At 36.0% G+C, this 15,665-nt stretch overlaps 1 protein-coding gene across 1 annotated transcript in view; it reads right to left on the bottom strand.

Annotated features, from left to right (window-relative positions):
* Positions 1-4,054: 4,054 nt before the first annotated feature.
* synpra (synaptoporin a) overlaps positions 4,055-15,665 on the bottom strand; it is a 45,118-nt gene continuing 33,507 nt past the window's right edge. Inside the window, exons 3-6 of the mRNA XM_073825758.1 lie at positions 13,610-13,734; positions 12,481-12,679; positions 8,883-9,074; positions 4,055-7,541 (exon numbers count right to left, since the gene is read on the bottom strand). Coding sequence (XP_073681859.1) covers positions 7,284-7,541; positions 8,883-9,074; positions 12,481-12,679; positions 13,610-13,734 — 774 coding nt within the window. The 3' untranslated portion in view covers positions 4,055-7,283. The remainder of the gene's footprint in view (positions 7,542-8,882; positions 9,075-12,480; positions 12,680-13,609; positions 13,735-15,665) is intronic.

Genomic DNA, 15,665 nt, shown 5'->3' with positions numbered 1-15,665 from the left:
ATGGGTTAGGGTTCAGGGAGAGTCACCGATATAGACAGAGACTTTTCTTTGGTTTCATATCCTTACATTATTTATCTTTCACAAACACACACACAAAAACTGACACTATATTGACTCATCGGCAGTATCACTGTAAAAGCCAAATTTCCATTATCTGATTTATTCAACACAGGTAAAGGCTTCCCCTGTGTATGATATCTGATTATTGCCACTGACTAATTACAGCTGAGCTGCGCTGCTCTGAATGCACACAGCGAGATGTGACGAACAGTAGAGTATTACGCATCCTCCCACATCCTATGAATAATCTAGTGGCGTCCCAGCAGTCAGCTGCAGTGCTTCTAATTGGGTTCCTGATTTAAAACGTCTACAGCAGCCAAATTCCCCTTGCCCCAAGGAAATGGAGATCAGCTCTCAGGAACACTCGGAAGACACATGGGAGCCCGATGACTCAGACTCAGATTGGATAGATAAACAAGAAGAATTTTGTCTCTTCGAGTAAACAAAACTTTCCCAGCACACTCTCATTGTCTTGAGGGATGCCCTTGTTTGACGTTGATTGGCCGAGGGCTTCGGCAATAATGGGCCAATCAGAAAAGGTACGGAAACATGGATATTTTTTCCTCATTTCACTATGTGTCAGTGTCGGACAGTGGAGACCATTATTTTCTCTTGATGGACATACAGGCAAACAAAAAGCCATCTTTGCCACTAGACTACCATGTGAAAATCTACATTTGCATCCTGAGGTAAACTACATGTGCTGATAGAATTGTGTTAGGGCTCCACGTAGTCACAGTTAGTAAAAAGTAATTTAAATGCCCAGAGGTCACAAAACTAATCTATCTTTTGCCAGTGTTTCTCTAGACACTCTTTTCTTTCACTCTCTACTTTTCCAGTAGTAAATGCGACTCCAGGTAGTCCTATTCTTCCTTTCTGAAAGACAGAGCTGGTCTCCCTGAGAGCGACTATAACATGCCGTGACACATCTTTCCATCGCTATGGTAACGGCACTGAGGTGTACATGAAAAGAAGTCAAACCAATGTGCTGTAACACGGGAACATTAGATCAGGACTAGTCTCAGCCTCAGACGTCACGCCCACGGAACGTTGGCTGAACGTCTGATGCATATGGTACGCTTAACTGGAAACACTTCAGGAATGTCGAAGTCGTCATCTGATTAGTTGAATTTGACCGGATTTCCGGAAGATGCGAGTGTCGCGTTTATTTTCGGTCCGCCGGGAAACAAAGCGCAGACCTTTTGCTAAGAGGTGCTTATGCAGACGCCATTGTTGTTATACACATATGCGACGTTCGCGAACAAATTACTGACTTACTGCTTGTTCTCCCTGTTCTTCGTTATCTTTCAATGCTGGTTATTTCAATGACTGACTTGTTGCACGCCAGTCTGTTGTTGTGGGGGCATTTCCACGCACAGAAACGTGACGCTGAATGAAACGAACTGTGATTGGTTGTTTGACATGTCGATCAAACGGGCTTATGGGCGGGACTTGGCCAGTGAAACCTGCCATGAATTCCAGACCTTCAGCCGTCAGTCTGAAGGTCTGGCTACGCGAGACTAGATCAGGACTAGGTCAGAATGGCCCGCTATTGGTGATCCATTCACCCACTAAGGCAATCTGATGAACAATGACACTCACATTACACTATGTGAAGTATCTGAGCTTTGCCAGTTGTATCTCTGAATAAGTTGCATTTCTGTTTTTTTATTTTAAAACACATGTATAGAGTTCTTAGAAATGTGCCTGGTGTATTCATTTTAGTTTCATAGGAGTTCCAAGTTTTATAGCATTTTTAAGAAAAGTTATACATGAAGTCAAACATTTACATACACCTTGCAGAATCTGCAAAATGTTAATTCTTTTACCAAAATAAGAGGGATCATTCAGAATGCATGTTAGTTTTTTATTTAGTACTGACTTGAATAAGATATTTCACGTAAATATGTTTACATATAGTCCACAAGAGAAAATAATAGTTGAATTTATAAAAAGGACCTTGTTCAGAAGTTTACATACGCTTGATTCTTAATACTGTGTTTTTACCTGAATGATCCACAGCTGTGTTTTTTTTTTAGTGATAGTTGTTTATAAGTCTCTTGTTTGTCCTAAACAGTAAAATTGCCCACTGTTCTTTAGAATTTTTTTTCCTTTTCAGCATTTTGAATCCTTTCTAACAATGACTGTATGATTTTGAGATCCATCCTTTCACACTGAGAACAACTGAGGGACTCATATGCAACTATTACAGAAGGTTCAAACGCTCACTGATGCTCCAGAAGGAAACACGATGCATTTAGAGCCGGGGATGTAAACTTTTGAACAGAATGAAGATGTGTACATTTTTCTTATTTTGCCTAAATATCTTTTTTTTTTTCATTTAGTACTGCCCTTCAGAAGCTACAGAAGATAATTACATGTTTACTAGAAGACAAAACAAGTTAGATGTATCACCCCCTGGCTCTTAATGCATGGTTTTTCCTTCTGAAGCATCAGTGAGTGTTTGAACCTTCAGTAATAGTTGCATATGAGTCCTAGTTGTCCTTAGTGTGAAAAGATGGTTCTCAAAATCATAGTCATTGTTGGAAAGGGTTTAAATACACAAAAATGCAGAAAAACCAAAGAATTTTTTTCAATTTTTTTTTGAACTATTATTTTCTCTTGTGGATTATATGTAAACATATTTTATGTTAAATTTCTTATTCAGGTCAGTGCTAAATAAAACATAACATGCATTTTGTATTATCCCTCTCATTTTAGTAAAATAATTAACATTTTGCAGATTCTGCAAGATGTATGTAAACTTTTGACTTCAACTGTAAATATATTTTTGAAGGTAAAAGGTTTTCAGATATTATAAATTCCTAAATATAATTTAGGGTTTAGGAAGTCACACAACGTCACATTTTACAACCTGAACTAACTAATATATATATATATATTTTTTTTTTTTTCTGAAATTAATCACGATTAAATCCCACCTTACATTAATGTTTTTAAATATACATTTATATATTGCAATAATTTCATATGTGGTCATCAAATTAATGAAGAAACAACATATAACCAGTATTTTTAATGTTTAGTGGGTACCAATACTACTGATGTCTCTATAAAATATTTTTTCCCCTAATATTTAACCACTTACTATAGCCATTCAACATTACAGCATAATTGAGAGCTATCAATTTTAACATTTATTAGACTTTTAAAAAAGTTCTAATTTTAGATTTTTCAGTTTTTTAAATGACTTTTTTCTCAGATTTGCATGATATAAACTCAGAATTGCAAGAAATAAAGTCAGAATTGTAAAATAAAAATGGGCAATTCTGACTTTTTTTCTTGCAAATGCGAGTTTATATCTCACAATTGTGACATTTATTCTGAGAATTTTGAGATAAACACGTATTTGCGAGTTATAAGTCCACAATTAGCACTTAATAACTCGCAATTGCATGTTATAAAGTCAGAATTGCAATCTAAGAAAAAATGCCAGAATTGCGAGTTTATATCTCACAATTCTGACTTTATAAGACGCAATTGCAAGTTTATATTTATAATTCTGAGAAAAACATATTTTGAGATATTGCCTTTTTATTTTTTTTTAATTATTCAGTTGCAGAAACAGGCTTCCTTATAAGACTGTACAGTCAGAAGTTGTCAAATTTCTTATTCAGTGAATAATTCTCAGCATAGATTTAGTTTTGAATGTCAATTTCTGTATAGACGTAAACTTGTCTAGAAGAAAAGATAAGAACTGTCATCACAAATCTTACATAAGCAAGGTCCATGAGAAAGAAACAAGATATCGTCAGAGACTATTGTAAGACACTGCACTGTCTGAGCAATTGCCTGCTCCTGATAAGTTTAGATCTGATTACCGACTTTGTCTATTAACTTATTGGCAGTCAGACAGTCATCAAATTCCTTTGTATAACTCTATATTATTGAAACAGCTGATTCATTGTTGTGGACTGTGGATTCATCAACACGATGACGGGTCCTAGAACAGAAAACACTGCAGGGCGTTCAGTCTAGAGGAATGTACAATATCTTTATTGGCTTTGCACAAAATGCATCAAAGCATTCACACCCACTGATCAAAAATGCAAATACTGTATATCAAGACATAAACCCATTCACATTGAAATGCAACAGCAATCAGAACAAGAACATTAACATGTACTGAAATGTTTTTTTGTCTTGCTTTATAGTCTCTGTGGTTAATAAAGCCTCATGCATTTAAAAGGAACATATGAGGAAGAAGATAATAAAATAATTAAGCGTTGATTGTATTTCAATCACCTTGTGATCATAATAAAGGTCACAGAACAGATGATATGACCCTGTTAGTAAGAAGAGAAATACAAACTGAAATCAAGTTAATATGGCACAACTTCATGCAGTTCATCAATACAGTGCAAACATTAAGGAGCCATATAAATGTGGAAACACAGTAGTGCAAACACCAAACCAGCAAGCACTAGCATGACATTATTCTGGGGAAACCCGTAAAACAGTCATTTAACATCTATACTGACAAATGAAAACAGAAATATCTGTTATACTGTAAATTACAAACACCTGCATCACCAACTCGATGATCACCACTCAAACAGGTACACTTAAAGGAACAGTTCATCGAAAAATGAAACATTTCTGAAAATGTACTCACCCTCAGGCCATCCAAGACAGAGATGAGTTTGTTTCTTGATCGAAAAAGATTTTATGAAATTTAGCATTACATCCGTTAACCACCAATGAATCCTCTGCAGTGAATGGGTGCCGTCAGCCATCAAACAGCTGATAAAAACATCACAATAATCCACAAGTAATCCACACAACTCCAATCCATCTCCTCTCCTGAAATAAACAAGGTTATTGCGACTTTTTATCTCACAATTCTGACTTTTTTCTCAGAATTATGAGAAACATCTACAATTTGGATGGCCTGAGGATGACTACATTTTCAGAAATGTTTTATTTTTGGGTGAACTGTACCTTTAAAAGTCAACATGAAATCAAAACACACCGCATTTACTTACTTAATGCACATTCATGCTTTTATTGCTATGGAAGCCTGTTTTCACCACTAAATGAAAAAAAAAAAAGGTTATTGCGATTTTTCGGAGAATTGCAAGATATAAACTTGCATTTGCGAGTTATAAGGTCAGAATTGTGTGATATAAACTCACAATTTCTAAAAAAATTTCTCAGAATTGCGGGATACAAATTCGCAATTCAGATTTTTTTTCTGAATTGTGAGACAAACTTGCAATTTCAAATTATAAAGTCAGAATTGCGTGATATAAACTCACAATTTGGACATTTTTTCTTAGAAATATAAACTTGTGATTTTGAGTTGTAAAGTCAAGAATTGTGTTATATAAACTCACAATTCTGACGTTTTTCTCAGAATTATGTAACACTAACTTACAATTCTAACGTTTTTTCAAATTTGTGTGATACAAACTCGCAATTTTAAGTTTTAAAGTCAGAATTGCGTGATATAAACTCGGAATTCTGACTTCTTTCTCAGAATGGCGAGATACAAACTTTTTTTCAGAATTGTGAGATATAACCTTGCAATTTCAAATTATAAAGTTAGAATTTTGTGATATAAACTTAAAATTCTGGCTTTTTTTCTTAGAATTGCGTGACAGACTCACAATTCTGACTTTTTTCTCTCATAATTGCATTACACAAACTTACAATTCTGACTTTTTTCTCAGAATTGTGAGATATAAACTCGCAAATTTGAGTTACAAAGTCAGAATTGCATGATACAAACTCACAATTCTGACATTTTTCCGAATTGTGAGATATAACTTTACCATTTCAAATGATAAAAATGTCAGAATTACATAATATAAACTAAAAATTCCGAATTTTTTTCTCAGAATTGTGACACACTCACAATTCCGACTTTTTTCTCAGAATTGCGCTATACAAACTCACAATTCTGACGTTTTTCTTCGAATTGTGAGATATAAATTTGTGATTCCGAGTTATAAAGTCAGAATTGTGTGATACAAACTCCAATTCTGTCTTTTTTTTACTCAGAATTACGTGATAAATTTTTTTTTTTCAGAAACAGAATTGCTTTTATTCTCGCAAATGCAAGTTTATATCTTGCAATTTTGACTTTCTTCTCATAATTGTGAGATATATACTATAAAGTAAAATTTTGAGGGGAAAAAAGAATTGCGAGTTTGTATCTCACAATTCTAACTTTATAACTTGCAATTACGAGTTTATATCATGCAATTCTAAGAACAAAAGAAATAAAATCAGAATTGCGAGATGTACATTTTAATTCTCTTAATTCTGAGAACAGTCTTCTTTCCCCTCAAAATTGGACTTTATAACTCGCAATTTAGTTTATATCGCACAACAATGAGAAAAATAGTCAAAATGTCAATAAAATGAACTGGCATTTGTGAGAAAAAAATCTGAATTGTTTTATATTTTTTTAATCAGTGGTGAAAACGGGCTTCCATATATTGCGGATGATTTATCTCTGAATGTTATTTAAAAGAACAGTCTGAAAAACGTTTGTCTTTCTAACCTAATGGTATAATTTGTTCTGCTTCTGAAAGGACTTTCCTGTGTCGATGAATAGTGGATGGTGTTAGCCAATGACTGAACAGCTACTGTTTTAGCAACTTCAGATTCGTTACGGCTCCATTATATCAAATGTGTCCCATTATGGAAGTAAAATAGGTTGCAAAAATCAATTCATGTTGACTTACGCACTTGAAAAAGCTCTGATGGAGCATCTGATGAATTGGAATCATTTTAAAGCTGTGGAAAGCATCAGTTCAGTTTCAAATCAAACAGAACACTATTTAGATTACCAAATGGACTGTCTCTAAAAACCTTTGGTCATAGTGACATAATGTCACTTTAGTAAACTCTTCATTTTTCCTCGTCCCTTAGATTCATCTCCATTAAAACCAATGGAGAGTTCTCTGCAAGAACTATTGCATTGAGTTTCACATTTGGATGTAATGACCTTTGTTCAGTAAACAGTGATATTCCAGTAACATTTACAGACAGCTAAAGTCAAAAACCATATAATACATCTGAGGATCCATGTCATATTAGTATTCTGGACAAACAAGCCTTTATTTATTTATATAATGATAAAGGATGCATTTTAATCTATTAATCTAATCTTTTCCTTCTCTTGTGCTCAGTGGTGAAGTTTGCCCTTAGAAATGGGTCCCCCATTTTAGGGGATTACAAAGAGCCAGAGGGTGTTACTGACTGGTGTAGGAGATGGGCGCACCATAATTTCCCACCTGGCTGTACTCTGATTGGGCGAAGTCCCCCGTACCGGTAAAAGCACCTCCCGATTGATCAAAGCTTCCCTGGTTGTAGACCTGCTGGTTGAAGGCCGTGGCTTGTTTTTCTGAGGATGAGGCAGGGTACCTTGCTGCGCCTTTGTGCCATCCAGTCTCTTTAAACACAAACCAGATGTTTCCAGCCCACAGCACAAAGTTCAAATAACCGAATACCTGTAGAAAAAAATGCCTTGATGAACATACAGTATCTCACAAAAGGGATACACCCCTCACATTTCAGCAACAATTTTAGTATATTTTCTCAAGTGACAATAATATAGAAATTAAACTTGGATATATTTTAGAGTAGTCAATGTGCAGCTTGTATAGCAGTATAGATTTACTGTCCTCTGAAAATAACTCAACGTACAGCCATTTTTGTCAAAATAGCTGGCAACAAAAGTGAGTACACCCTAAGTGATAATAGCAGTATGTTGTTTAACCATGCAAAGCCACATGTTCTATTCATCATGTTTATTTTTGACTGCTTGACAGGACCATACAAAGTTGTGTATCTTGTATTAAAGCAGGTGCTTTAAGTACAATTCTCTCATACTGACCACTGGATGTTCAACATGGCATCTCATGGCAAAGAATTCTCTTAGGATTTGAGAACTAGAATTGTTGCTCTCCACAAAGATGGCCAAGGCCGAAGTTGAGCACTTATTCTGTGCATCATGTGCAAAACCTGGCTTCAAAAAAAAGATGCATGAGTGTTGCCAGCATTGCGTTAAAGGTTGCAGAAGTAGAAGGTCAGCTTGTTAGTGCTCAGACCATATGCCGCACACTGCAACAAGTCAGTTTGCATAGGCATCGTCCCAGAAGGAAGCCTCATCTGAAGCTGGCTCACAAGAAAGCCCCCAAACGGTTTGCTGAAGACAACCTGTCCAACAGCATGAATTACTGGAACCATGTCCTGTGGTCTGATGAGACTATAAAACAAACTTGTTTGGCTAAATATATCCAAGTTTCATTTCTTTAGTATTGTCTCTTGAGAAGATAAACTAAAATGGTTGCTGAAATGTGAGGGGTGTACTCACTTTTGTGACATACTGTAGTTGAAAAACATAGTTTTATTCTAAAGCCTTCTGAATAAAATCAAAGAACGTCACGTTGAAGACTGACATGGAAGAGAAGATATTTGTTGAATAAAGTTGTTATTTTTGATTTCTTTGTGTGCAAAATGTATTCTCGTAGCCTCATAACATTATTGAGCCACTAATGTCACATGGGCTATTTTAACGATGTCCTTACTACCTTTCTGGCCCTTAAACGTGTCAGTTGCATTGCTGTCTATGCAGGCCAGGAAGCTCTCGTATTTCATCCAAAATATCTTAATTTGTGTTCTGAAGATGAACGAAGGTTTGGAACGACATAAGGGTGAGTAATAATTAACAGGATTTTCATCCTAACTATTGAACTATTCCTTTTAGGGTTGTAAATGAAAGATTAAACACCCAAATGCAACTAATGTACATGGCTAGAGCGGTGTAATCAGAGTATCTAATGACCTACCACAGATGTGTTCAGGCCAGACCATCTTGGTCCGTACACTGAGCTGCACTTGTTGGTCTGCACCTTACATGCAGACATAAGCAGAACAACCTCATCTGGATCAGTTGCTGTTTTCACATCCGAAAGACCTTTTGCCCAGGCAGATGAACTCACTAGCCACATAAATGAGAACACCACCGTCACTATGAAGTCCTGGGGAGCATCAAGAAAGCGTGTTAGTTGTATTTCCGGCCAAATTCTCATGCTAATGTGAAGAATAACTTTTTTTAACATTAAAAGAATTGCACACTTTCTAAACTACATTACTTTGTACGCAAGTATAAATTACTGTATGCTAAGTAGGACTACATTTATAGGGAACCCTGGGTATTAAGACCAGTATGGCTTAATAGAACATAAATTATGTCAATTACTTAATATTTAGTAGAAGAAAATCCATGAAAGATTTACATTATTTAAAAAAATCCACATAGTTTTATACATATTTTGGACTTATGGTGGGCGCCATTATTTTTGGTGATGTGAAATGGTTGCATTCGGTGAGCTACTGGTGCTACCTGTTGTTATTTTTATCGCAACACAACTCAGAATAAGCAACTCGGAAAATAAAGAACTGATACAAAGCCACATTGTGCGGCTTTTGGTTGTACTTTTCAGTTGAAGGGCGACAAGAGAAACAATGTAAGTCTTCACTGCTTTTCTAGCGATAAGAAGAGGAGAAAAGAATGATGAAGATGCCTTTGGATGAATAAAACTTCCTAATGTTCTCTTCTCTTTAGCACTGACGCCTTTGAGGCTTTTAGTAGACCACAGCTACTAAAAGAGCTTACAAATGGCAAAGACAAGAAACGCTAGATGCCTTCCCGGTGGGATGTAAACATGCCGATGCTTGTCATGACTCTGATACAATGACCACAGCTACAGAGTTTAAGAGCTTACAGGTGGCAATGGATATAAGCATAGGCTTAAACCAGATACCGTACTGTTGATTTTCCGCACAAGGAGTCTAAACGCTCCTAGATATTGAGTAAAATCCATGCTGAGAAACTCCTTCAGTGGCTGCAGCGTCATGACAAGCATCAGGATGGCATCTAGCATTTCTTGTCTCTGCCATTTGTAAGCTCTTTTAGTAGCTGTGGTCTACTAAAAGCCTCAAAGGCATCAGTGATAAAGTGGAGAGAAGTCTTATTGGTAACACTTTATAATAACTATCCATTATAACTAGTTAATAGATCATTAATAAACTGTTAGTTAATGGGTTATAGATTACTTGTTAAATAACAGTTAATAGTTTGTTAATTATTTATAACTGTGCCTTATAGATAGTCAATAGATAACTTACAAGCTGCTAGTTTACAAGTTATAAATGACTTGTTAATGGTATTTTAATGATTTATAACTATACCTAATAAATTAGTAATAGATCATGAACAAGTTGTTAGTAAATTACTTTCTAAAGGCTTGTTAAGTATCAGTTAATAGTTTATATATGTTACTGGGACGTTATTCTAAAGTTGCAACTATTCTTCATTTATTAACTGTTAGTAAATGAGGAATAGTTGCAACTTTAGAATAACGTCCCAATAACATACATAAGCTAATAACTAAAACTTAACTAATATATTAACTCACACTTTACAGATCAGTTGTTCATAGTTATTCACGGACGGGGACGAATGGCTGGTGGGTGGAAGAGGAAGAAGTGGTTGTTTGAGATGCTAGGTGTGAACCGGAGAGGGAGAAGATATGCAAAGCCTGTTCTTCGCTTAGTCGAGAGAAGAAGAAGGAGAGATCTGGTGCCACTTATAGCTCACCATGTTAAAGTGGGATTGACAATAATAAGTGATGAGTGGTGGGCTTATCGCAAAGCTTTACCTGAGCTAGGTTACACCCATTTCACTGTCAATCACAGTGTGTCATTTGTTGATGCCCAAACAGGTGCACATAGAGAGGGCCTGGAGAACGGTTAAGGAAAATGTGTGGAGACTCAGGGGGAATCGTACAGAGAAGTTACTGGTAGACCATCTCATAGTTATTGAATGGCATGAGTGGCTTGCCTGTAAGCATCACAAAGGGCTGTTATAAAGGATAATCCATGACATTGCTGTGATGTATGGACATGTACCTCTGAAATTCTGTTTATCCAGTGTTTAGCACAAAAACTGCCCAAACCTCATGGGTTTGTATTCTGTTGTATACTGCTGTTCTGCCATGTGATGGCTCAGTATGTGTGTTTCTATACATTAAACACAATGTTCAACATTTCATCTGTGAAGTTTCTTTGGTAAAATACAGTACACATGAAAACCTATGGGTGGAACAAGGTTGAGGTACAAAAATGTTATATTTTAAATATCACAAATTTCTGTAGCTTGAACTTGTTCCATCCATTTGCTGCTCTACAAAGTTTCACTGGTATTAGTAGATGGTTAACAAACTATGAACAACTGATCTGTAAAGTGTGAGTTAATATATTAGTTAAGTGTTAGTTATTAGCTTATGTATGTTATTGGGACGTTATTCTAAAGTTGCAACTATTCCTAATTTACTAACAGTTAATAAATAAAGAGTAGTTGCAACTTTAGAATAACGTCCCAATAACATATATAAACTATTAACTGATACTTGACAAGTCTTTAGTAAGTAATTTACTAACAGCCTGTTCATGATCTATTACTAATTTATTAGATATAGTTATAAATCATTAAAATACAGTTAACAAGTCATTTATAACTCATTAACTATAAGTTTATTAATGGTCTAGTAACTAGTTATAACGGATAGCTATAAATAATTAACAAACTATTAACTGTTATTTAACAAGTTATTTATAACCCATTAACTAACAGTTTATTAATGATCTATTAACTAGTTATAACGGATAGTTATTATAAAGTGTTACCGTTTTATTTATCCAAAGGCATCTTCATCATTCTTTTCTCCTCTTCTTGTTAGTGCTCAGACCCTACGCCACACGCTGCAACAAGTCGGTTTGCATAGGCGTTGTCCCAGAAGGAAGCCTCATCTGAAGCTTGCTCACAAGAAAACCCCCAAACGGTTTGCTGAAGACAACCTGTCTAAAAGCATGAATTACTGGAACCATGTCCTGTGGTCTGATGAGACTATAAGATAAACTTGTTTGGCTCAGATGGTGTCCAGCATGTGTGGCGATGCCCTGGATGATTAGGGCAGTGCCAGATAAGAATAGTGCTAACACAATACACTGACACTTAGGGTGTACTCACTTTTGACTCATGACGCTGCAGCCACTGAAGGAGTTTCTCAGCATGGATTTTACTTGATATCTGGGAGCGTTTAGACTCCTTGTGCGGAAAATCAACAGTACGGTATTTGGTTTAAGCCTATGCTTATATCCATTGCCACCTGTAAGCTCTTAAACTCTGTAGCTGAAAATTATCGCACCCCCGATAGTCCAAAATATGTATAAATCGATGTGGATTTTCTAAATAATGTTAATCTTTCATGGGTTTTCTACATATTTCAGTAGGAGACATAATTTACGTCATATTAAGCCATACAAGTCTTAATACAGCAGCTCATGTCTTGTTTAATAATCTTTTCTAATATCAGGGCTCACAATGAGAGGTCCACGGTTGTTTTCGCGGTACTTGTTCTGGAAAAATATGTAGACCACTGTGGCCAGCAGGGAGTAGAGAAAGGAAAAGACAGCAATGGTGACAAAGAACTCGGCGGAGGAGGAAAAGTCTCCGATCAGGTAAAGCCGCTCTTGCCTCCTTCCCTCACACATCGGCACGTCAAAATCCACCCGGTTCAACCTGTTTCATGTGAGGCACAAAAACAGAGAATTTTTTTCATACAGTTTGCAATATATTCTTCAGTGTCAGCATAAATAGCCTGCAGAAGAAGAACACTGGATAGTATGATATATAGTTTCTGTCATAAGGTTACTTTAGTTCCTGTCTATTTCTGCCTTGTCCTCCTTTGATAACTATGAAGTTGAAGCTCAGCTCTACTGAATAAGGTGAGACCTGAGGGCTACTTCAAAGCATCACATGGTTGTGGGCATCTTGCTTGACCTTTCAGGGTAAAACAGCAACTTGGACACAGTATCTGAGACTAAAAAAGAATTCCAGTCTGTCAGAAACATTTTCAGCCTATAGAGGATTATAGTGGTGATTCATTACAGTTCTCTATTGTCTTTTGTCCTTTAAATTGACAGCGTATGACTGTATGTAATTCTGTTAGCACAATGGATAACAATGGATACGGACCTGGTGCGTGTCTTTCAGAAACAATTTATAATCTCTGAAACTGCTAAATAAAATTTATATTTAAAACAGAACTGTAAATACCATGAGCTACTTAAAATGGAAGATATGGCATGACAGAAATAGCAATAGAGGTGTATAAAACCATACATTTTGATATGTAGAAAAGCTATGGTGAATGAAATTATATCTGAGTATTACACTAAACCTGAACATCTGCCCAATTAGCACAATCAATTAATTTAAAAAAATGAGCTCTGATGCTGTGAGTTGTGCTTCCATTTAATACACTGAATCCAACTGTGCCCGCCAAGAGACAAATCTTGTAACTGACGGCACACGCAGAGAATATAAAGATAAAACCATTAGCACATAATCAAATGCTCCTGCGTGTTAGAGTATTGAATTAAAGCCAGGTAATTATCTCTTTCTATTGCTCTGCAGAGAATAAGCAGGGGTGCTTTAAATTAGCCTTACCTGAATGGGTAAGCAAAGTTGATGCCAATACTGAGGTTGCTGTCGGACTTGTTGATGCAGTCCACACTAACCCGCAGTTGCCCAGAGTAGCCTCCACATGTTGCAAATGCAAAGATGGCAAAAAGCTAAGGGATATAACATGTATAATAATTATTATATGCAGTAATGCAGACATTTCTCATTAATTTATGAAAATATAAGTTAGTTCCAAAAAAATAGGCTATTCATTTGCAAAAAATGCAGGTTTACATTGTTTGGCCAGTAGGTGGCGGCAAGAGACTGTCTTTATATTCATTACATCGATCGTTTCAAAACCACTGAAATGAAATAGAAATAAGTGATTGTATTTAGGTGATTCATGGAGTCATTTAATAAAGCGATTTGTTCTGATTAATTTGTTCAAGAAACAGCACTTTTGCATGTTCACACCAAACGCTAAATTAATTATTCATTAAAGTAGATTACACACAAAGTCAATGTAAAAACACAAATAAATGCAACTTTGTGGCAGGCGATGTGAATGACGTGGACTGAGCAATGCGATTGCCACGTATCGAAGACCAAATGGTTCAAAAACATGTCATTTTTAACACAACAACATGCAAAATACTCAGATTTAACGTGTATTCTATTTCACATATTAAATATGTGTTCTTTGCAAAAGCGAAATATTATTCACGCAAGTAGATTACACACAAAGTCAATGCAAAAACGCAAATAAATGCAAATTCGTGTGGGGCGATGTGAATGATGCGAATTGAGCAACACGATTGCCATATATGGAAGGCCAAATGGTTCAAAAACATGTGAATTTTAACACATCAACAACGTGCAAAGTACTCGGATTTAACATGTATTATACACATATTTCACAGGTTAAATATGTTTTGTTTGCAAAAGCTAAATTCATTGTTCACACAAGTAGATTACACTCAGTGCAAGTCAATGCAAAGACGTGAATAGATGCAAATTCATGCCGGGCGATGTGAATGACAAATATGAAAGGCCAAATGGTTCAAAAACATGTAAATTTGAACACATTAACAACATGTAAAATACTCAGGTTTAACCTGTATTATATTTCCCACGTTAAATATGTGTTGTTTGCGTGTATTTAACACATTGATTTTTCACACGTAAACAACACATACTTAATGTGTGAAATACAGATATTTTATAGGGCTGAAAAATATGTTGATGCATTGCGAATTGAGAAATGATTCAGCATAGATTCTGAGATTTTCCGAATGCATCGCAATTTTTCTCGAGTCGATTCTGAGCTTAGTTTTGAACAGCAGATGGCACTGCATGCTTTAGAAACTCTGCCGTACTCTGCTTGTTTCCAAATCCTTACACACACTTGAACCTAAAATAATCATTCACAAAATTCGAAAAGGTTGAAACAAATGTAAACACAGCCCACTGTGAAGGGTGTTCACAGTGGGCTGTGTTTACATTTGTTTTCAAATTTTGTGAATGATTATTTTACATTAATCTTATGTCATAAAAGCATTCTGAGCCAAGGTGAAATTACATGACTCAGCCGAACACACAAGCGCTATTCAGTACTTTTCTTCATGAGCATTTGAGTGTGTGGATAAAACTAGATTAGAGTGGCATCTTCTATTAAAATCTAAGTTCAGAACCCCCAACTGTCCCCCGGGCACCGCAGCAATATGGCGGCCCACTACTGTGTGTGTGTGCACTTGGATGGGTTAAATGCAGAGCACAAATTCCGAGTATGGGTCACCATACTTGGCCACATGTCACATCCTTTCCTTAAAATGTACGTGTTTTTGAACCATTTGGCCTTCCATATAGCCGCGAACATGTGATTTATGTCTCAGTCGTGTCTTCCACAAAAGTTAAAAAATTGCATGATGCATTGTCACAAAAACTATTCAGCTAAGAGCATACTGACATGTCCAGTTGTATCAGAAAATGTTTTTTATTCTGTATGCTTTTATTCACTCAAAAACATTCTGCGACTAAACTAGAGCGAGTAATGTGATGCACATATTTGCTTCGCGTTTGGTGTGCACAGACCACTAAGAAC

The sequence above is a fragment of the Garra rufa genome, chromosome 20 (genome assembly GCF_049309525.1).
Source record: "Garra rufa chromosome 20, GarRuf1.0, whole genome shotgun sequence".
Lineage (NCBI taxonomy): Eukaryota > Metazoa > Chordata > Actinopteri > Cypriniformes > Cyprinidae > Garra > Garra rufa.
This window is presented reverse-complemented; position numbering and strand designations above follow the sequence as displayed.